A 23628-nucleotide genomic window follows, 5' to 3' on the forward strand; every position below is an offset into this window, starting at 1 on the left:
CCAAGCGGGAGGGGGAAAAGAAATTCCCCTAACAGACTGGAAACTGATAGCGACGGAATGTGCCCTGAGTGGCCTCAAGTTTCGTGCGCCAATAGGGGCCTTCCCAGTACGAGTTGCCCCGGGGCGGGGGGCAGTGGAATGGATGCCCCTCGACCCAAAGACGGTACAACAGCTATTGAAAGCAGTGCAAGAACAGGGCCTGCGACACCTGGTGACACAGACGTTGCTGGACGCGGCGCATGCGGGAGGCCTAATACCGTGGGATTGTCGCGCCCTCGCGCGACTGGTTTTATCGCCCACGATGGTCCTTATGTGGAAAGAAGCGTGGACCTCGCGCTTGCAGCAGGCGTTGATGGCCGCACAGGCAGACCCGCAGAACCCACTGGGCCAATCCACCCTAATGTGGTTAAGAGGAAATGATGCGGCCATGGCTACACCCCAGCAACAGGCAGCGGGCCTGAGACCTCGGGAGATACTGGTGGCAACAGAAGCATCTCGAAAGGCCTTTGATGATATTGGGCCACTGGTGCAGCAGGCAGACCCATGGACGACTGTGAAGCAGAGAGTGGGAGAGCCGTTTGACAAGTTTTGTGACAGGCTACAGGCAGCAGTAGAACTTGCATCTTTACCAGACGCTGCAAAAGGAGCGGTGATGTTGGAATGTATCAAACAACAGGGCAACGAATTGACAAAAGAAATCCTAAGAACAGCGCCTAAGGGAGCAAGTCTAGGGCAGACGATCAAGTACGTATTAGAACACCGGGACAAGACCACAGCCCTACAGATTGCTGCAGCAGTTATGGCAATGCCGGAGGTTAGAGCTAGAGGAGGTCCAAAGGGAGGCCCATGCTTTGGCTGCGGGAGAATGGGCCATTTGAGAGCACAGTGCACGAATAAGGGAAGTTACGCGCGCCCAACAGGGGGTATGGGGAGCCTTACATGCTGGGCCTGTGGAAAACCAGGACACAGAGCACGAGATTGTCGGCGGTCGGGAAACGAGAAGCGGGGAGGGCAACTAGGGGGCCACCCCTCCCCGGTGAGCCGGCTTCAAGTAGCCCCTGTCAACAACAACACACCGCTGATGGACAGCTCCAGCGACCAAACTCCAAAGGGAAACCCCGCGTGGCCCTGGTCTTAGGGTGTGAGAAGAGACCCCGAGTGAAAGCGCATCTGATAGGCCCACCAGGGGCGGGTCCTCCTAGCATCCCCTTAATAATGATGCTAGATACGGGGGCAGATGTTACATGTGTGCCCTCGTGGTTGTGGCCATCGAGTTGGCCAGCAAAAGTGGCAAGCTCGTTAGATGGAGTGGGAGGCAGGGCGGAGGCTATGATTTCTGAAACCGATATCACAATTGTATTGGAGGACCCGGATAGGCCTGCTCAGATCATCCGTGTGCGGCCGTACATAACTGCCATAGGGGAACCATTATTAGGGCGAGATGCCTTATTGCAAAGCGGCTTTCACCTGACAAATTTAGGCTAAGGGCCACTGCCTACCTCCTCGGGGCTCATTTCGCTGTCCCGCTGACATGGTGCTCCAATGAGCCTGTGTGGGTAGAGCAGTGGCCATTGACAGGGGACAAATTGGCGGCTGCCCGACAAATAGTAAGTAGAGAATTAGAGCAGGGACACCTGGAGGAAAGCCACAGTCCCTGGAACACTCCTATATTTGTGATACACAAAAAGGATAAGTCTAAATTTCGATTACTGCACGACCTACGAGCGGTAAATCAGCAGATGGAAGCGATGGGTGCCCTCCAGCCAGGGTTGCCACTACCATCAGCAATACCAAAGAATTGGCCAGTGGTGGTGATGGATATCCAAGATTGCTTTTTCTCTATACCATTAGCCCCTCAGGACAAAGCTCGATTTGCCTTCACACTGCCCTCAGAGAATCTGCAGGAGCCAGCAGCGTGATATCAATGGACAGTCCTCCCGCAGGGCATGAAAAATTCACCTACGATTTGTCAGGCGGCAGTAGCTAAGGTATTGCAGCCGGTAAGGGCGCAGCTCCCACGCGCGCTTATCATCCATTACATGGACGACCTCCTAATAGCTGCAGAGACCCAGCAAGAAACCGATCAGGCAGAACAGGCAGTAATTAACTGCCTAAATGAAGCGGGATTGTACGTCCAGAAAGCGAAAACGCAAAGGGGAGAATCTGTCGACTATCTGGGAACCACCATCCTCCCCAGAGCTGTGGTCCCACAGCCGATAAAGCTCAATAAAGAGATACGAACGTTGCATGATGTACAGCAATTGGTTGGAGCTCTCCAATGGCTGCGAGGGCTGATAGGTATTCCCAAGGAGTGGATGGAGCCACTGTTCGAGTTGCTCAAGGGCCACAAACCATGGGAACCGAGGCAGATGACACCGAACGCGTTAGAAGCCCTCCGAAAAATAGAAGATCTCATGGCAAAGGGCGGAGTAACGAGATATGACCCGGCCAGACCAATCAATCTGTACGTGGCAGTTACAAGAACAGGAGCCATAGGCGTTCTAGGACAAGGGACGCCGGAGCGTCCGGAAGTCGTATGGTGGATAGTGTCGAACCAAATAAGTACGGCATACGTCACAATCGTAACAGCGTTGGCACAGATGATACAGAAGGGATGAACCGCCACCGTTCGGCACTTCGCGAAGGAGCCTGAGTCCATTTACCTGCCGGTAAAAAGGAGTCAATGGGACAGCGTGGTCCAGAAACAAGATAGTATAGCAATAGCTTTAGAAGGATTCCCAGGAACAATCAGATTATCGCCTGTGCTGGAGATGTATACACACCTCACCGTCCTTCGGCCCCATCTGAAAGCCCGAGTGCTACGGCGACCTGCACCAGGGCGCACAGTGTTCACCGACGCGTCATCGGTGACCAGGGCAGCGGTTGTTGTGTGGCAAGATCAAAAGGCCCAATGGCACCGAGTGAAGATCAGCGAGCCGGACAGTAGCGTACAGCATCTAGAGGCCCGAGCTGTGGCGCAGGCATTGCAAATGTGGCCAGAAGAGCATTTGAATGTAGTGACAGACTCCATGTTCGTCTTTAAATTGTTACACAACATGTCATATCCCGGATGGGCCGGATCGCCCATTGCGCTAATGCTAGAAGAAGCCCTACAACAACGGCGGGCCACTGCCTCCATTATTCATGTTCGGAGTCATGAGGCAATCCAAGGAGTGTACCAAGAAGGCAACAATAAAGCCGATCAAGCGGCCAAAGGTGTGTGGACAGTCGCAGAAGCAAGGCAGGTGCACGACCTTCTCCATGTTGGTGCAAAAGCACTGGCAAAAAGCTGCAACATCCCCCTCACCACGGCTCGTGAAGTGGCTGCGACTTGCCCGTATTGCCAAAAAACCCCTCTGTGGGGCGCCGGCATCAACCCCAGGGGGCTGAAAGGAAACCAAATATGGCAAACGGACTTCACAATGTGCCAGCGACTTCGACCACGGCCCTGGCTGGCTGTCACAGTAGACACACACAGCGGTATCATCGTTGCGACCCAACATAAACGAGTCACAGCGTGGGCGGCACAGTTGCATTGGCACATGGCAATGGCCTGGCTGGGTGCCCCAGAAACTATTAAAACAGACAACGGCACGTGTTTCACAGCGCAAAGCACGAGAGAATGGGCCGTACGGTGGGGAATTAAGCTAGTGCACGGTATTGCCTATAATAACACAGGTCAAGCCATCGTCGAGCGAGCAAACCGCACTTTAAAGCAAAGGATTGAGATTCTTGGGGAGGGGGAAGGATATACACAAAGAATCCCCGCGCACAAACAATCAGAAATAATTATGCGCGCCTTATTCGGTCTGAATCAGTTCATCAGGGGGGAGGAGAACAAGACGCCAGCGGAAAAGCATTGGGTGGTCCGAGCGATGCACGAGGGACCAGACGTAAAGGTTCGAATCCCGGAAAAAGGGGAATGGGAAGAGGGGTGGCAGCTGGTAACCCAAGGACGAGGGTATGCAGCGGTCAGGCAGGGAGAAATGGTAAGATGGGTCCCTATGAAGTGGGTACGCCCAGACCTCAGGGCAAGGACAAGACAGGAAGCAGAGAGTCAGGTGAATTAATGAATGTCTGAGTTTTATTGCAGGGGAGGACCACCCTGAAAAGCTGATGATCCCTTCTAGCAGCAAAGACAGCAGACAGGAGAAGAAGAACAGATGAGAAAAGGCGCGTGAAACCACAAGAAGAACGCGTAACCAGAAAACCTGAGAAGATGGCAGGGGGAGCAACCCAAGTAGCTCTCCTCGTAGCGATGCTGGGACTGGGACTCCAAGGGGTGAAAGGCGAACCAATGTTAGCGAAATGGGGTAGTAACAATCTATGACTCACCTGGCAAACCGGACAGGAAATAAGCAATTTTGCCTGATGTTGGTGGGTGCGGGGCAGCCCTTTTAAGACATGCTTAATAGGGGTCCCATTGAATTTGACCGTAGACCTACCAAAGCTGAGAGAGCATTGACACGCTGAATGCGTCATTGCCCTAGGACCCGCAAGAGCTTGACCTTCTGGGTTCAGTAGTGGTAATTGGCTTGGGCTAGGACCATGGGCCAGGCAATTACTAATAGAAGAGTTGCACCTGCTACTGATGCTCGTGCTAGGCATATTAGTATGTAGACTAGTGTTTAGATGCTTGGTAAGACAACTGCTAGAAAAGGGGTGGTCCCACCCACACCCACACTATGAATGCTTAACCCGCGACACGGCAATTTAAAGCAAATAGCATAGTCAAAGCATGGGGAGGGGGAGATGTAGGGAACGGCGATCGGAAGATCTCGCGATGGCACGGAAAGAGGAAGGAAGAGGAAGGATATGACGTAGAGATAGCAGTATGCTTGTAGGTATATAAGCAAATACATGCGTACAATAAACGCCATTTGCAGCATCCTCATATTGGTGTCAGTGCTCATTGGCCCGGAGGCTGGGGGAGCCTCCGTGCCGTCTCAGGCGAACGGGAGATTGTCGCATCAGAAGGCGACAGGAAACATTGACATTTGTATTAAAGTTAGTCAGTCATTTTAGCTGATGGAAGTGTGTTCATACTTTCTAAATGTTGAAAACAGTTCTTTCTTCAGCTTTCCAGGCAGAACTCAGGTGTCCAACCACCAGCACCCAGTGGCACTTGGAGAGGCCTTGGGGCATGTCAGGTACTGGCCAGGGCCTGGCAGCTCTCACAGCTCTCACCTGCAGAAGACCGTAGCCCCTCAAAACTGCAGAGGGTACCAGGGCACCTGCAATGGCACCAGACGTCCATGACACTGTCACTGCATTCCCACCACAGCTCTGAAAACCCCTTTCCTTTCCAAAGGGAAAACAAAAAATCCCCCCAAAAGACCAGTATATTAAAAAAAAAAGACAATAAAGCAAAGAAAGATAAGAACACAAGGAACTTCAAAGTTTTTTAAGAGCACAGCTAACAGCTGAGAGTGCAGCTAACAGAGGCAGCGAACAGAGGAAGGCCAAGGCCCATTTGGAATTAAATCTGGCAAGGGATGTCAAGGACAACAAGAAGGGCTTCTTCAAATACATCAGTAGCAAAAGGAAGACTAGGGAAAATGTGGGCCCGCTGCTGAATGGGGTGGGTGCCCTGGTGACGCAGGATACAAAGAACTCGGTCCAGTCTTGTTCAACTTCTTCATTGGTGAGCTGGATGAAGGCACATAGTGCATTCTCCGCATGTTTGCTGATGAGACAAACCTGGGAGGAATGGCTGATACACCAGAAGGCTGTGCTGCAATTCAGAGGGTCCTTGACAGGTGGGAGAGATGGGCAGAGAGGAACCTCATGAACTTCAACAAAGGGAAGTGCAGGGTCCTGCACTGAGGGAGGAATAACCCCATGCACCAGGAGAGGCTGGGGGTTGACTGGGAAGCAGCTCTGTGGAGAAGGACCTGGGAGTCCTGGTGGACACCAAGTTAACCCTGAGCCAGCAAGGTACCCTTGTGGCCAAGAAGGCCAATGGTATCCTGGGGTGCATTAGGCAGAGTGTTGCCAGCAGGTCGAGGGAGGTGATCCTCCCCCTCTCCTCCACCCTGGTGAGGCCACACTGGAAGTACTGTGCCCAGTTCTGGGCTCCCCAGTACAAGAGAGACATGGCACTACTGGAGAGAGTCCAGCGTAGGGCTACAAAGATGATGAGGGGACTGGAGCATCTCTCCTATGAGGAAAAGCTGAGAGAGCTGGGCCTGTTTAGCCTGGAGAAGAGAAGACTGAGAGGGGATCTTCTCAATGTCTACAACTATCTGAAGGGAGGGTGTCAAGATGATGGGGCCAGACTCTCTTCAGTGGTGCCGAGCAACAGGACGAGAGGCAACAGGCACAAACCGAAACACAGGAAGTTCCATCTGAACATGAGGAAAAACTTCTTTGCTGTGAGGGGGACAGAGCACCGGAACAGTCTGCCAAGAGAGGTTGTGGAGTCGCCTTCTCTGCAGATATTCAAAAGCCAACTGGACACGATCCTGTTCAATGTGCTCTAGGTGCCCCTGCTTGAGCAGGGGGGTTGGCCTAGATGATCTCCAGAGGTCCCTTCCAACCTCAACCATTCTGTGATTCTGTGATTCTGTGATCTTAAGCACCACACATGGAGAAACCTTCCTGAGGCCTCTTAAAAACAAGCAGCCTGCTTTGGTGCCTAAAGGAGGAAGGCTGAGTCCTGTCCCATACTGTCCTGCATCCTACCTCTACAAAAAGAGTGACCCACAGCAGAAATCAGTTTTGAAGCTCACCAAAGCATCACCAAAATCAGTTTTGAAGCATCACCAAGCTCTGGCTTCCTGCACAGGCCTGCCCAGGGCAGAGATCTGTTAAGTACAGGGGTGCAGAAGTGACTTCTCCAGTGCCTCATTTTTAGATACTTCACAGCCTTTGACACCATCTGGAGACATTCCTGAAGAATTTATCAGCAAGTTCTGGAAAATAACTGAGGTGAGGGGAGGTGACTGCTTTCCAGGACATGAGGAGAAAACTGCCTGCTCTCTCCCTGGCTGTGCCATCTCCATGGCAGTGACCTACTGAGCCCCCTGATGACACAAGCTGAGGTCACAGTGGGATGTGCTGCATCACAGTGAGGTCTCCCTGGTGCCACAGGGGTACCCTCACTTCCCTGCAAGGCCTGCTCACTGCTGGGCACCGCTCATGTGCTGCCTGCCACTGCCCTTTGGAGCCACTCCGTGGCAAGGAGAGGGGATGGGAGCCATGCTGGGGCCCCTCACCTGCAGGCAGAGGAGCAGGGGCACGTCAGAGAGTTTTGTGCAATGAGACAGGAAGAGCCTCCTTCTTCCATGTCTGGAGACGGGAGCCAAGGGTAAGAAGACAAGCAAGATGGAGGACTGCTGGACCACCACCATCAGCCCAGACTGCAGTTCCTTGTTCCCAGTGCTCCTGCTGCTCTCCACTGAGGGTAAGGGCTTTGGGAGCTCCTTCCTGAAGAGTCACAGAAAGACTGCTAACTATAAAAAAGGATGTGGATCCTGGGCTGTGGGGGTGGCTGCACAGGGTGGGGGCTGCCAAGAGAGCCTTGTTGTAGAGTCCTGACTGGCTGGGGGGCACAATGTGGCAGACAATGTGACTCCTGGGTGCTGGGGCTTGGCCCTAAGCCCCCAGGATCCTGTGGGGGTGGGGGCAATCCATGTTGAGGTTTCCCTGGGAGTGGGTCTCCCATTGGGATCTGGCTCTGGCAGGAAAGGGGTGCTGCATCCCAGAGGCTGGGGTGGCCTGCAGTTCCGTGTGGCTCTCAAGAGCCTGCTGGAAATGCCCTTGCTGGAAATGGAACCTTCACCTTGTAATAAATCCTAGTAGTCTACTTGTTTGGGAGAACCTCTGTTCTTCCCCATGGATCCTCTTCTGCCTTCATTTTGGCAGAGCATGTTTTGGGCAAGGAGATGCCATCTTCAGATGGTCACAGCCCCTGTCCTCCTGCAAATGGGGGCCAAACCTCTGCAGCCAGAAGAAAGCATGCTTGGGAGAGCAGCTTGGAAACAGGTGGGGGTGCCAGTGCCACTCCATAAGCCCTGGCTGATCCCAAACATTCTTCTTTAAGCCACAATGGGCAGTGCTGGGGTGAGTCCATCAGGGCCATCTACCCCAGTCCTCCTCCAGGCCCCACACCACTGGAAGGCCCAGAGCTGCTCTCCCCATTGCTGCCCCCTCATCGCTGCCCTATACCCCCATGAGCTCCTCACCCTCTGAAGTGACTGCTGGGGCCCAGCCCAGCCCCACAGAGAGCAGCCCTTGCCTGGCCACGGCCTAGCCCTGCTGGGCACAGCGCAAGGGCTGCCGAGCCCCGGGGCTGCCGCGGGCAGGGGACTGGGGCCCCAGGGGACTCAGGGCCCTGCCCTGCCCTGCCTGGGGGCAGCAGGATGCTGCCCATGGACTCCAGCACCCCGGCCATGCTCAGGGCCCCGCGCTGCCCCCAGGGCTGGCACCAGCAGCGGCTCCGGGCTGCTCCCCCGTGCCCAGCACAGCCCCTGGCCACAGGGCAGCCAGGAGCCTCACGGGGCCCCTGTGGCAGAGCCCAGCCCTGTGGGGCAGCAGCTGGGCCCCAGGGCCCTGCACTGCCCGGGCACACGGTGCCAGGCTGCCCCCAGGCCCCGCTGCGCCCTGCGCAGCCGCCCACAACATGGTGCCCCAGAGTGGTGGGGGGGGAAGAGGGGGAAGGGGAGAGGCTGCCCGCCGGGTCACACAGGGCTGCAGTGTTGCCATGGCATCGCCCCCAGTGCTGCGCTCTGATTGGCCAGCAAGGGGAGGAGGGCGGGCTGGCCTTGACTGATGGCTCCGTCAGCCAATGGGAGTGCAGCAGGCTGCTGGTGGCCTCGCCAGGGCCCTGCCCCACGCTCCCTTTTGTCCTGAACAGGGCGTTTCCAGGGCTCGCAGAGAGGCTGTCCCCACGGGTCCCGCCGGGCCCCAGCCGCTGTGGCTGCTCCGGGCCTCTTGCTGGGCCACAGCCCTGCAGCCCTGGCAGCAGCCGGGAGGGTGTTTGCAGAGCAGCTCTGTGCTGGGAGCTGCTGGGCTCCTGCAGGGCCTGGGCAGCTGCTGGGCGGCCAGTGCTGCCCCGGCCGGTGCCATTAGCCCTGCTCCCAGGCCGGGCTGCACAGCTGCTGAATCCCGGCTCTGCTGGTTCCACCCACTGAGATGCCCTGGCCGCAGTCCTTCCCCGTGTCTCAGAGTGTCAGGGCCCCAAGCAGGAGAGTGCTTGTTGTCCTGGGGGTGTGGAGGATTTGCTGGGTGTGTTCAGCACTGGGGCAGGAACCAGACTTGGGAGTTGCGGGAAGGCTTCTCCCTCTGCCTGGGACATGAGGCCCTGCTGTCTGCAGCTCCATGGTCGCTGCTCCCATGCAATCCTGCTGTTAGGAGATGTTGCCCAGAATTACTTGCAGGCCTTTCTGCAATTGCTAAGTTTCAGGGGCCAGGTGTAGGTGCTACCTAGGCAGGAGCTGATGTTGTCTTATTTTGGGGCAGTAACTGGTGTGTAATGGGTGTTTTGCTGCCCGATGAGTGTTGCGAGGCCCCGGGGTGAGTCCGGGCGGCCGCTCAGGAGCTGGCTGAGCCTTGGGGGAGGCAGGGGCAGCTGCAGGTGGCAATAGCCGCCTGGCCGGGCTGTGGGCAGGGAGGTCACGGCTGTCTGCGAGAGCTGGGCCAGGAGATCCCCCGTGTCAAATCAGCTCTTGGTCAGTAGCTGCCAGGCCAGCAGGAGCCACGTGGCTCAGCTGTTGATTGTGAGGTCACTTCTGCTGGAGTCCCTGATAGGCTATCAGCAGGAACAAGGCTTGGCTGTTGATGGTGAGGTCACTTGTGACTGATGAACTGATTGGATAGCATGAGGGCTGTGGCTGGAAAGGTGACTGTGAGGTCACTTCCAGCTGAGCAGTTGATGGGGCAGCAGCAGGTCCACCGCTGAGACATGTGCTTTGAGCTCACTTCTGCCTGAGCAGCTGATAGGTTATCATTTGGCTCATGGCTGGGGAAGTTATCATGAGGTAACTGCAGTCTCAGAGGCTCATAGTCCAGTGACAGGCACATGGCTGTGAAGGGGACTGTGAGGTCATCTCCTTCTGAGTCCCTGATAGGCCAGCAGCAGGCCCCTGCCTGGGAAGTTCCTTGTGAGGTCACTGCAGACAGAGCAGCTGGCAGGCCAGCAGCTGGCACCTGGCTGGGAACTGACTCGGAGGTCCCTCCTGTCCCAGCAGCCTCCAGGGCTGCAGCAGGCGCCTGGCTGTAAAGGTGCCTGTGAGGTGCCTTCTGGGTGAGAAGCCGATAGGCCAGCAGCAGGCTGTGAAGTGGGGAAGGTGCTGATGAGGACAGTTGTGTGTCCTGTCTGTCTGTGATAAGACAGTAGCAGGCCCCTTGCTGGGAGCTGACTTTGAGGTCATTTCCTCCAGAGCAGCAGGGAGGCCAGCAGCAGGCACGTGGTGGAGAAATGTTTGTGAGCTCAGCTCTGTCTCAGTGCCTGACAGACTGTGTGGAGGCACATTACTGGGAGGGTCGCTGTGAGGTCACTTGTCTGTGCAAGGCTAGCACTTGGCTAATGGCTTGGGCATTTGCTTGTGAGGTCACTTCTGCCTGAGTCCCTGATAGGCCAGCAGCAGGCAGATTGCTGGGGACCAAGGTTGAGTGATGCTGTGTAGGACAGCAGAGGATCTCTAAGGCAGAAAGTAATGATCTGGTAACTATGATTTGTGTCCAGAATGTGTGCACGTGAGTTGCCAGTGAGCATGTGTCTTCCTGCCTACGTGTCAGCAGCTGCGGTGGGCCTGTCCTGCTGGACTGTCCTGCCTGCCTGCTGGGCATCAGGAGATGCCTTCTACCTATCACAGGATGCCACAATGCCAATGAGATACCTGGAGGGGTGGTTGAGCCTGATGGCTATATAACCAGCCATTGTGTTTTCAATAAAGGCTTTCTTGCACCATTCTTCTTGTGGTCTGTGTCGCTGAATGCCACAGTACGGGGCAGACACCGTAGGGTCTCTCAAAGGGGTTTGGGGCCTGTGTGCCAGCAGCTGAACACCACCACCATGGCATGGAGGGAAGGTCCATCCTGGCTACCTCCAGGGTGCTGCAGGACTGGGAGGCACTTCACACCAGAGTCTCCACTCGTGTGCCTATGCTTTCAAACCCTGACAGTTCTCCTTTTCCTGAATCTTCTCTCCCACTGATGGTATGAAAAGTGAACATGCTAATGATGTCCACAGCATGGCTAGATCAAAGGCTATGCTATACCAGGGACCTTTTTAGCAGCAGCTTGCCTTTCTTGGACATCCTCTTCACCTCTGTCGCAGGCCCCAATGTGCTTCAGAGTCACCTGGGGCTGCAAATCCCTCTCCTAGCTGGGCTGCGTGGCCCAGCTGTGTTTCTCTCTGGCTTTGGGGACTGCAGGTTTGCTCTCTTCATCAGCACCTTCTTTCAGCATCCCATTGCCATGTGCCACCCACTCCAGCATGTTTCTGCTATGAAGCAAAGCCTTTGTACATGTGACATCCTGGGCACTCAGTAACAGGTTTCCCTGTCATAAGGCTGCACTTGGGCCTGGTGCCACAGCTGAGGTGCTGCAGCTCCAATGTGTACAAATGCCCTCAGCTTGGGGAACAGGCAAGAGGAGCTGGAGCTGTGCATGCTGTCACGGCAGTGTGGCATTGTTGGAGTAGCTGCTGAGACATGGAGGGACAGCTTGTGTGATGACAGAGCTGCAACTGATGGCTACAAGTTCTTCAGGAGAGACCAGGAGGGAAGGTGAGGAGGGAGGATGTCCTTTGTGTGAAGAGGAAGCTCAGCTGTATGGAGCTCTTCCATGGCATGGGCAAAGGGAGGCAGCCCTGAAGGGCAGAGGAGCTCAGGGGTTTGGACAATAGAGACCTGCTGAAGATGTGCAAGGAAAAGTGGCAAGGTGCGCACAGTGGGCAGAAAAACCCCATGCCAAAATATTCACCTATGGTCCCTCTCTAAACAGAGGACAGAAACCCATTCCGGCATTGTAGTTTGTCTCATCAGAGGATGGTTATCTGTGAGAGGTGGAAATGTCCCACTCTGCAAGCCCCTCTTCCCATCTCTTCACTAGGCAGGACACCTAGATTGGGACAAGAAGGGAGCTCATTGACACATGGTTCAGGTATTGATTCAGATGAGTCAGTCTGGGCATCTTATGCCAGTTTAGAAGGCTCTGGGCTGGACTGGGATTCAGCAGACTCCTTTGAACTCCACAAGCACACTGGAGGTGCGATTCCCCTTGCCCAAGCTGAAGTGAGCACAACATAGGTGTCTGCATGGGAGCTGCTTGTCTAAGCTCCCACTGTAATTGCTGGAGATGGAGGGTGGGAGCCAGTTGCCCGTAAACAAGCACCTGGGGACATTAGAAGAGACAGAGGTGGTCCAAGGCATGTGCCAGTGTCTGCTTGCTCTGATGGAGCGACTATGAGCAAGATCCTCCTAGAGGATTCCCCACCAGGTGGGGAATTTCCTTGGCCATCTCAGATGACCCCAGATGCCTAATACTGCTAGACCACCACTCACTATGAAGTCGAGACATACGGGGATCCCTGCAGTGCAAAATCCTAACGTAATTCAGTGCAGACCCTTGATTTAATGACGTAGAAATAGGCTGGCAGGGCCATGTCGGATGCCTGGGTTATCCAGCACAACTGCATTTTTCTAGCAGATACACCATGGGACCCACCGGAAAGCCATGGCTTTTTGGAGTGGTGCTGGACAAGTGCCCCAGGCCATCTCCGGTTTCCCACCTGTGTCCAAACAAATGAATCCTACCTCTGCCTTTAGGCACAGTCTGTACTGTCCACATCCATGTGTGCAGTGTAAATGGGAGGCGCAGCATACCAAAGTCTCCACTCTGCTCTCTGCACTCTCAAACCCTTCTTGCTCTTCTCTGTACTTGCGGAGGAGAGGAGAGTAGTGGATGTTATTTACCACAATTTTAGCAAGGTGTTTGATACTGTCTCACATTGTTTTCTCGTATACAAGTAAGCATTACAATACACTGGGTAGACAACTGGGTGGGTAAAAAGCTGGTTGGATGATCATGCTCAGAGGGTTTTTGTGAATGGGTTGTGCTTTACCTGGAAGACGGTGACAAACGGAGTATGCAGGGGTCTCTACTGGGATCTGTCCTGCTTAACACGTTCATCAGTGACCAGGAAGACACAACTCTCAACACATTTCTTTCCACAAAAAAAATAACCAAAAAAAAAAAAAATCAGTTGCATTATTCTACTATAGGAAAAAAAAAAAAAGGTTAGAAGAAGGGCATGAGCTGCAGTCAGGCTGCAGCTGGCATTCCTCAGCTCTCAGCAGTGTCATTTCTTTCTGGGTAACATGAATGCAATTGTCCTCTACCTCAGAGGTGTAAGCACAGGGCAACTGGGAACAAGGGGGATGGACAGGCGAGCCCTCCTCACTCTGCACTAAAGTCAGAGTGATTCCTTTTGCCTCCCAGGAGTCACAGCTGTTCACTCTGAGTGCAGCTGCAATGCTGAGGATCTCTATGTCCTCACAGCAAACTCAGCTAGCACAAACCAGAACTCAAGCCATGGAGCTCAATGACAGTCCTACTGAGATGGGGAGAAATGAAATGCTTGTGTTTGCAGGGGTTTATGAGAAAATATTGTTCACAGAAGTCTGTCCTAACTTGTCAATGTCTCTTCTTCCTTAGAAAATCCCCCTATATCCTATAGGAGCAAATGTCCAACAGCAGCTCCCTCAACAAGTTCATCCTCCTGGCATTTGCGGACACACGGGAGCTGCAGCTCTTGCACTTCTCGCTCTTCCTGGGCATCTACCTGGCTGCCCTCCTGGGCAACGGCCTCATCATCACAGCTGTAGCCTTCAGCCACCGCCTCCACACCTCCATGTACTTCTTCCTCCTCAACCTCTCCATCCTCGACCTTGGCACCATCTCTGTCACGGTCCCCAAATCCATGGCCAATTCCCTGTGGGACACCAGGGCCATTTCCTACTCAGGATGTGCTGCCCAGGTCTTTCTGCTTCTCTTTTCATTGTCAGCAGAGTGTTCTCTTCTCACTGTTATGGCCTATGACCGATTTGCTGCCATCTGCAGACCTCTGCACTACGGGATCCTCCTGGACAGCAGAGCTTGTGTCCAAATGGCAGCAGCTGCCTGGGCCAGTGGTTTTCTCAGTGCTGTGTTACACACTGGGAACACATTTTCAATACCACTCTGCCAAGGCAACACAGTGGGCCAGTTCTTCTGTGAAATCCCCCAGATCCTCAAGCTCTCCTGCTCAGACTCCTACCTCAGGGAAGTTGGGCTTATTGTGGTTAGTGCCTGTTTAGCCTTTGGGTGTTTCATTTTCATTGTGCTGTCCTACGTGCAGATCTTCACTGCTGTGCTGAGGATCCCCTCTGAGCAGGGCCGGCACAAAGCCTTTTCCATGTGCCTCCCGCACCTGGCCGTGGTCTCCCTGTTTATCAGCACTGCACTGTTTGCCTACCTGAAGCCCCCCTCCCTCTCCTCCCCAGCTCTGGATCTGGTGGTGGCTGTTCTGTACTCGGTGGTGCCTCCAGCAGTGAACCCCCTCATCTACAGCTTGAGGAATAAGGAGCTCAAGGATGCACTGAGGAAACTGGTTCAACGCCAGCACCAATAACTGTCCCAGGGTATTTGACATCAGGCATATCTGTTGTTCATTTCTTTCTTACTTTCTTATCTTCTGTTACATTCTTGTAAAGGAAAAAAATGTTCTGATTCATGTTCCTTGTCCTCAGGAGTCTCTCGTTTGAATCTGACCCAGAGACCGTGTTGGAGCAGGAAGCCAGGCTTCCCCCTTCATCAGCAGAGGTGGGGGAACCTCAGAGCCCGCTAGTCTGAGCTCCCTCGCATGCCCTCAGTGCAAGGAGAAGCATTTCTGTTCGCAGTGTGTCTTTCAGCGCTGACACCAAGGGAGCTCAGGGGGACACACAGAGGCTCAGACAAGTAAAGACGGGGCGACACCACGGGTCCCATGACCATTAGGCAAGCTCTGTTTCCGTAGCCACAGCCAGGCTGTGATCTCACCACCCTCTTCAGCAAGGGTGGCAGCTGGCTGTCCCCGTGGGCTTGTCCCTTTCCTCTACAGTGCTCCAGTGCTCACAGAGGAGTGGGAATGGAGGGGAAGAAGATCTCAATTCAGCCTGTGGGGACAGGCGCTCTGCTCCTTAGGACCATCCTCCCACTGCCAAAGCAGGCATTTCCTTGCTGCAGCCTTTGTGTGAGGGCTGCAGCTTTCCTGGCGACATGTCCACCAGCAGCAGCAGGACTTTCTTTTTCAGAGTGGTTCTCATTTCCACACTGCCCTGCTGTACTCTAGTGGGTGTATATGGTCCAAGAGTTCTCCTAACCTCGTGGCAGTAGGGTTTTGTTGCCACGTGCATTCCTGTGAGTACAGGCAGACCAGGTAATGGGTGCCTTTAAAATAGAAGGGGATCTCCTCAGACATGTGCCTCAAGTCTGGCTTCTCTTCAGAAGATGGAGTTAAAAATACACCCAAGGGATTGAACCACAGACGGGCCTGCTGTTCTGCCTGTGTTCTCCGTGGGCTGCAGAGGATGAGCTCAGAGTCCCACTGTGATTTCTTAGGGACTGAGGACTGGATTCGTGGCTCATTTCTCAATGACCAGTGACCAGTGGAGATGGAGAATGGTCTCTGAATTGCCTGCCTGGGGCTATCTCACAGGTGACAGCACTGATGAGAGATGCCCATCCTTCTGGAGAGGAATCTGAACCCCCAGGAGAGCTCAGGGGATCTCCAGGGTCAGCGTGTACCTGGGGGAGGGCAGTGAGTGGAGCCTCACAAAATGAGGGATGGTCCATGGTGGAGTAACCAGAAGGTAGAGCACTGAAACCTGCTATGCAGGGGGATACGAGGGCTCTGCAATCCCCAGAGAGGCAGTGGGGACCCAGGAGTCCCAGGGAAGGGGCCCTGGAGAGTGATTCCTGCACCCTCAGTGAAACACCACAGGCTGGAGCTAGTGCCCCCCCAAACACATCTCCTGCCATTGCAAATGTCCTGGGGTCGCTCTGAGCACAGACACCTGCCAGCAGTGTCAGTGGTTTTGAGCCCTGTCTGGCTGAGTCTGCTTCCTGCCCTGACCAGCATGGCTAGTGCAGAGTCAGGAGTCACCCCGTGCCCCCACAGCCCACTCGCCCTGCAGAGCAGCACCACCAGCCTGGGACCCTGCGGGGAGCACAGGGCAGGGGTGCAGGAAGAGCCAGGCCAGCATGGACACACTGACCTGGGGAAAGGCTCTCTGGGGAGCAGGGATGTCCCAGCAGAAAAGCAGGGCAGCATCCAGAGATAGGAAATGAGAAGGAGAAACAGGTTTCCCTGTGCACCAGCTCGGGACAGGCTGCTCTGTCCCTGGGGCCACAGGAGCTGCCGGAGGGGCTGCAGGGCCAGGGCTCTGGTGCTGTGCTGGGCAGCGGGGTGGGCATGGAGGGGCTGCAGGCAGAGAGGGAGGGGGATCTGCTGGGCACAAGAGCAGGGGAGACAAAGAGTGACTGGACTCATTGCGGGGCCTCATCCCCTTGCCAGGAAGCTGCTGCCCTTGTTCTTGGGCTGTGCCTGAACTACACTGTGGACATGTCTGTGCCTGGCCCTGCACCTCTTGGGTGCTGACCAGATCCTGTCCCCATCCTGCTGACCCAACTCCCCATCTCTGCCTCAGACCTGTGTCTGACTATGGTCAGGAAAGCCTTGGCAAGGGAAGCTGGGACCCAAGCAGATCCCAGAGAAGGTTGTAAGTAAAAACGTCAGCCATGTAGGCACAGCAGCAGCTCTTCCCTGACAGCCCACTTAAAGGAGCAAGGAGTGCTCTGGATTTGGACCCCCCCCCCACCCGGGTGACACTGCACATGGAGTCTTAGCTAGATGAAAAAGTGAGAGCAGCCACTTGGGGTGTGCTTTTTAATGTGTAGTTACGAAAGTAGGTGTTTCTGTATCACAGCTTGAGTGTTTAAGCACCACTTGTGAATGGGTTCCTGCTACAGAGCACTGGAGTGCTGGGAGCAGCAAGAGCTGGGCTGCTGCGTGTGGGAAGGGGAGCTGGGAGTCGAGGGTGCCATCAAGGCAGGCAGGGCAGTGACCCACCAACGAGAGGTGCCGTCCCTCTGTGACTGGACAAGAGGAGCAGAGCAGGTTTGGGGATGGTAACCGGGGTCAGGTGCAGTTCAGAGATCACAGACAAGAGCGTAGGGCTCTAAGCAGCCCTGCTGTGCGTGGGAGGTTGGACTAGAGACCTCCGGGGGTCTGATCCCACCAAAACTTCTCTGCAACTCCATGAATGGAAAGACCCCAGGCACAGAGACAGGCTCTGCCTTTCCCATGAGCTGCACTGCTGGCAGGCGAGGGGCAGTGTTAAAGACGGCCTCTGACCCTAGGTTTCCCAAAGCAGAGTCTCAGACGTGGAGTATCACAGACTCATTTACTCTAAGTGGTACAGCAGCAAATGACAGCTCGAGCTGGGTGCCTCTGGAGAGGGACCCAAACAGAGAAACTCCTGGGCAATTATAATTTTCCAGTCTAAGTTCTCCACTCCTCACACAGTAGTTCAGACCAAGAGTAATATTCAGGTCTGGGGTCTGACCATTCCCTATTGGGTCCTATCATTGTCTCTCCAGGTCTGGAGGAGATAATTCCCGACCACAATAATTAACACTGCCCCAGCAGTGAGAGCAGGCTTTGTTTCTCAAGGTCCTGAAGCCCTGCACAGGCCTTATTTCAAAGCCTTGACACCCTCCCTTTTGGAGTGTGAGACACAGGAATGCAGACTGCTTGGAACTCCCTTCTCTTTCCAGCTGGAACCAGCTCTGGGGCCTCTTTTACTGAACTAAGTGAAAGTTCCTCATGTTCTCTGAGTGCAGCCTAAGGCTGCAGCAAATTTAGCTCCTCATGCTAAATAAGTTTTATAGAAGTTGTGCTAAGCGGCTACCTCTAGACAGCCCCAGTCCAATATTCTTTAACAGTTTCATAGTCGCTCCACCAGAGCAAGCAGACACTGGCACATGCCTGGACCACCTCTGTCTCTTCAACTGTCACCAGATGTTTGTGTGAGAGCAACTGACTCCCACCCTCCATCTCCAGTGATTGTAATGGGAGCTTAGACAAGGAGCTCCCAGGCAGACACCGCTGTTGTGCTCACTTCAGTTTTGGCAAGGGCAATCCCACCTCCTGTGTGTTTGTGGAGTTCATGGGAGTTAGCTGAATCCCACTGCATCCCAGGGGCCTCTAAATGGGCATGAGATACCCAGACTGACTCATCTGAATCAACACCTGAACCATGGGAAAATGAGCTCCCTTCCTGTCCCTTTCTAGGTGTCCTGCCTAGTTAAGAGATGGGAATATGGATTTCCAGGGTGGGAACTTTCCATCTGTCATAGAGAACCATCCTCTGATGAAACAAGTGACAGTGCTGTAGCTGGTCTCTCTGTATTGTTTAGGGAAGGACCAAAGGTGATTATTTTGCTTTACATCAGGAAACATTTCCCAGGAGGAGGGAGCACAAGGGACAGAGAAATTCAGGCCTTCAGCTGGACCCTGCTCCTGAGTGGGGCCAGGCTCCTGGGATGGAGGGAGCTCATGGCAACCTGGCAGCACTGCCCAGACACAGCTGTGTGCAGGAGCAGCTCCTCTGCCAAGAGCAGCAGGGCTGCGGGCACTGCCTGCTGCTGCTGACATGAGATGAGAGAAGGCAGAGAGAAGTGGAAGGCAGTGTGGAGTGGGAGAGTGGCTGACAGTGCATTGTGGGAGAAATCTTCACAGCCCTGAACACAGTAAGTCTCTGGCTGCAGGGCAATGCTACTGAGGCTCCTGAAAGGATGTTCTAAACCCATTCTAACATGAATGATCAGTTTTTAAGGATCGCTATCCCAGCTTCTCCAGTATGGGGGAGGTGATGGTTTAGAGCAGGGCTTCCCTGTCACACTGTCACAGGCACAGGGCATGCTGCTGCCTTCTGCCAGGGACGGTGCAGGGCTGTGAAGCTGGGACATGCACCAAGGTCTGCCCAGGGCTGTGATTCAGAGCAGTGTCCCTGCACCCCAGGGGAAGGTGGGAAAGAAAAGGCTACTTGAAAGGGAAGGAGTTTCGCTTCCAGGGCTTTCAGTTTCTTAATTTGGCAGGGAGAAAAAGGGAAAGAGTTTGCTGGTTTGGCAAGGGACTGGGACTCGCTAAGCTTCACTCTCAGAGATCAGTAGGTCTGTGAGAAAGGTCAGCAAACCCCTTCAACCCCACCTCAGCCTACAGACAGCACCAGCAGCACCTTTATGGTCTTACCAGGGTTTATGTGACCTGCTGCTTAGGACCTGCATGCAGAGATGCCCCTGGCAAGTGCCCTGTCCTGAACAGTTTCTGTAGGGCAGAACTGCGCACATGGAGGGTGGGATGGGGTCTGTGAGCACTGACAGGGAAAAGATGTTGGGATCGAGAAAGCTCCAGGCAGCAGGGACAGTGCCAGGCAGCAGAGATGGGCAGGGAATGAGAGGGAACAGTGAACACAATCGTCATGGGAGGGTGGATTTGGGCAAGTCATGGTCAATCCCTCCGATGCAGACACCTTCCTCTGAGCACTCCCCCATGTCTTCTCTCCCACCCAGCAGAGCCTCTGCCCTGACAGTCGTGACGTCCAGGGCATGAGCAGCCTCCTCTGCAGCCAGACCTCTGGCAGAGGAGAGGGGACTCTCAGCTGCCATGGGCCTGTTTTGTGCTGCCCGACAAAGGGGCTGAGAGCGACTGCTCTGCAAATGTCGCTGTCGATGAGGTGGCATGCCCAGCTGGGTAAGGTGAAGGCTTTCCCGAGTGCCTTTCTGTCTCTTTCTCTCCTTGCCTCCTTCAGCACCAGCATCGTGATGTTGCTCCTTTTGTCCCTCCTGTCCATGCTGCTCCTGTTCTTCTCTCGATCTCCCTGGGGTTGAGGGTTTCAGATGAAGTTCACACACTGACATTGCGAGTTGTGCAGCAGAGGAGTCTGCATGGAAATGAGGTTGCCCCAGCCCCCTTCAAACTTGTGCAGATAAAGGAAATGCAGTTTGTGGGGTTCGGAAATGAGCTGACTCTCCCTTAAGGAGAGCCTGTCTTCAGTCCTAACGGTCCTATGACTGTTTCTCTGTTGGGTCTTGCCGGGCTGTGAGCTGCCCTCCAGAAAGGCACTGCTGTCTCATAACATCTCTGTGATCTCATAGCATCTCTGTGAAGCAGCAGAGATGCTGAGAGCATGGAGATGGTGGTGGGAGGCTGTCAATGGGCATCTGAAAAGAGCCCTGTGTGTCCTTGGCTAGAAGAGGAGTGTGGAGACCTCCCTCAGGTGCCTGGAGAAAGGCAGAGAATTTTGGAGATCTGCACTTTGAAACTGGACTTGTCTGCTCTCAGCAGGGGCTAGTTTCTTTTGGGGGGAACAGCATGCTCCAGCTCAAAGAGGTGCAAGCACAGGACAGGTAGGAATGAGACTACTAGACAGTGGAGATGTCCCCACTCCAAGTGACAGTGCATGCTTTCCTCTCAGGACTCACAGTAGAAATGCCAAGGATTTCTACTTTTAAAGAGCACTCCCTAGGGGAGATGAGGGCCTCTCAAAGAAAATAAACAATATTTAAAAAATCCCTGAAACTCACTTCTGCAACCCTTGTCCTTTAGAATTGGGAGAGAAGATGCTGAAAAGCCCTTCCACAAGATGAATGAATTTCATTTGACAGAAATTGTGAATCTCAGAGCTAGTCACCCCCATTCCCATGTACCCCCTGCTGTACAGCAGGACAGACTCCTATGGAACCTACGGGCAGAGGTCCCTGCTCCTCATGACTCCCTCTGCCCTCACAAACCAGAGCTCAAGCAAGAGAAATGGGCAAAGGGCCTCCCAATAAACAGAGAAGCAATGTGGGATTTTTAATAAGAAATGAAAATGTTTATTATTTATTTTCCTTTAAAACTCTCTCCTAACTTGTCAATGTCTTTTCCTCCTTGGACAGTCCCCCATGGCCAGGGGGAGCAAATGTTGAACAGCAGCTCCTTCAACGAGTTCCTCCTCCTGGCATTTGCAGACACACGGGAGCTGCAGCTCTTGCCCTTCTCGCTCTTCCTGGTCATCTACCTGGCTGCCCTCCTGGGCAATGGCCTCATCATCACAGCCGTAGCCTGCAACGACCACCTCCACACCCCCATGTACTTCTTCCTCCTCGACCTCTCCATCCTCGACGTTGGCTCCATCTCCACCACTGTCCCCAAATCCATGGCCAAATCCCTGTGGGACAGCAGGGACATTTCCTACTCAGGATGTGCTGCCCAGGTCTTTTTCTTTGTCTTCTTTATGTCAGCAGAGTATTCTCTCCTCACTGTCATGGCCTATGATCGCTACATTGCCATCTGCAGACCCCTGCACTACGAGATCATCATGGGCAGCAGAGCTTGTGTCAAAATGGCAGCAGCTGCCTGGGCCAGTGGTTTTCTCTATGCTGTGCTGCACACTGCTAACACATTTTCAATACCACTCTGCCAAGGCAACACAGTGGACCAGTTCTTCTGTGAAATCCCCCAGATCCTCAAGCTCTCCTGCTCAGACTCCTACCTCAGGGAAGCTGCGGTTAGTGTGGTTAGTATCTGTTTAGTCTTTGGATGTTTCGTTTTCATTGATGCTGTCCTACGTGCAGATCTTCACTGCTGTGCTGAGGATCCCCTCTGAGCAGGGCCGGCACAAAGCCTTCTCCATGTGCCTCCCGCACCTGGCCGTGGTCTCCCTGTTTGTCAGCACTGGCATGTTTGCCTACCTGAAGCCCCCCTCCCTTTCCTCCCCAGCTCTGGATCTGGTGGTGGCTGTTCTGTACTCGGTGGTGCCTCCAGCAGTGAACCCCCTCATCTACAGCATGAGGAACAAGGAGCTCAAGGACGCAGTGAATAAACTGATCCAGCTGGTGCTATTTCAGCAGCAATAAGTTGCCCATCGCTTTTCACAAGCAATTCCCAGTTTACCTCAGACAGCTCTTGTGCTTTGGGAGTTCTGTCTGTGATAGTCATGTTTGTACACAGGCTTCTGAATTCCTCCCACTTCTCCAATAGTCCAAACCCCATGGGTCTGACCCAGAGGCCTGCTGTAAATCTGCCCCCTCATTGTGTCAGAGCTGGCCTCCCAAGTAGTATCTCTGTAATAAAAGTGGATCTTCTTAGTCCTGTGCCTGAACGATGGGGTATTCTTCCCAAGCGGGAGCCAAGAATGAGCTCAGGGAATTGCACCCCAAAAGGCCCTGTTGCTGTGCCTGTGATTTCCATAGGCTAAGGGGGATGAGCTTTTTTGGGTGACGTGTGCGGGAATGGGGGCTGGATTCAACTGTCACTTGTGGGTGCCCAGTGCCCCTGGAGAGGGAGAGTGGTCAAGAGGTCTCTGCTGGGGACTGTCCCACGCATTAGAGGGCTGGTGAGAGATGCCCATCCTTCTGGAAGGGAATATGGAGCCACCTGGATGGAGAGCACAGGGGATCTCCAGGGGCAGCATGTGCCTGGGATGGGCAGTGAGTGGAGACTCCCCAAACCAAGTGCAGTCACACAAAGTAAAGGGCCAAACCAGGGAATGCAGCACATCAGGGCTCTGCAGTCTCAGGAGAGGGAGTGGGCTGGGTCTAAAGACACCCCTGAACCATGGGAAATGGCCTGTGATTGCTCCAAGGACCCTCCACAGCTACAGACCCTGGGGAGGGGCTTGTCAGGTGCAATGATGCTGGTCCAGATGGCTATGCCCTGACCAGAATGGCCAGTGAGGAGTCACCCTGGGGCCATACAGCCTGCTCGCCCTGCAGAGCAGCACCGCCAGCTCAGGGCCCTGCAGGGAGCCCAGGACAGGGGTGCAGGAATGGCCGATCAGGCCAGCACGGACACACTGACCTGAAGAAAGGCTCTCTGGGGAGCAGGGACATCTCCAGAGAAAAGCAAAGGAGCAATTGTGTGCTTGTGGGGAGGAATAAATGAAAACCTGTTTCCATGTGTGTCAGCTCTGGGCAGGCTGCCCTGTCACTGGAGCTGCCTGAGGAGCCCCGGGGCCAGGACTCTTGTGCTGCCCTGGGGAGAGGGGCTGCCCAGAGGGGCTGCAGGCATCCAGGGTGAAGGATCTCTGGTCATGAGAGCAGTGGAGACCTGCAGTGCCTGGCCTCCATTTCCTTGTGCCATTGCTGGTCCCCAGGTGTGGGTCTGATGGGGAGGCTGACACCCCTCTCTGCCCCCCAGCAGCTGCTGTGCCCTGCAGAGGGGCTGGGGCTGTGGGGTGAGTGCCCAGAGCTCTGCAGCCCCCTGCCACAGGCACTGCTGCGGGGCCACCCCAGCCTGGGCTGCTGTGCTGGGTGGGCTGGGGAGAGGGCAGGGGAGGTGGGGAGGGCCAGGGAGGGTCTGGTCTAGACTGGAAAGGGCCCAGGAGAGGACAAATGCCAGCAGGCAGCTCCTGTGTGTGAACAGCAGTGTGGGAGCACAGAGCCATGTGCTTGCAGGCAAATGCAGGTCTGCTGGGAAAGGCAGCAGGACATGGCGGGTGCAGGAGAGGGGAGCCCAGGTTGTTCCCTGTGTTGCACGGACACAGTGGGGAAGCTGCTGCAGGGCCATCGTCCCAGAGCAGCCCCTCACATCAGCCCTTTCCAGCACTGGCTGCTCAC

At 54.6% G+C, this 23628-nt stretch overlaps 1 protein-coding gene and 1 pseudogene across 1 annotated transcript; both read left to right on the forward strand.

Annotated features, from left to right (window-relative positions):
- The first annotated feature begins 13690 nt into the window (after nt 1-13690).
- On the forward strand, nt 13691-14617 carry LOC135325753 (olfactory receptor 14A16-like). Its single transcript, XM_064503754.1, has one exon. It carries the CDS (start codon nt 13691-13693, stop codon nt 14615-14617), a length of 927 nt encoding a protein of 308 aa, XP_064359824.1.
- A 6391-nt stretch (nt 14618-21008) lies between these two features.
- On the forward strand, nt 21009-21927 carry LOC135325754 (olfactory receptor 14C36-like; annotated as a pseudogene).
- Nucleotides 21928-23628: the final 1701 nt, after the last annotated feature.

Source organism: Dromaius novaehollandiae, unplaced genomic scaffold, assembly GCF_036370855.1.
Source record: "Dromaius novaehollandiae isolate bDroNov1 unplaced genomic scaffold, bDroNov1.hap1 HAP1_SCAFFOLD_56, whole genome shotgun sequence".
Taxonomy (NCBI): domain Eukaryota; kingdom Metazoa; phylum Chordata; class Aves; order Casuariiformes; family Dromaiidae; genus Dromaius; species Dromaius novaehollandiae.

Excerpts from the sequence above, each read along its gene's own strand:
- LOC135325753 (XM_064503754.1), top strand. The coding sequence starts at position 13,691 with ATGTCCAACAGCAGCTCCCTCAACAAGTTCATCCTCCTGGCATTTGCG.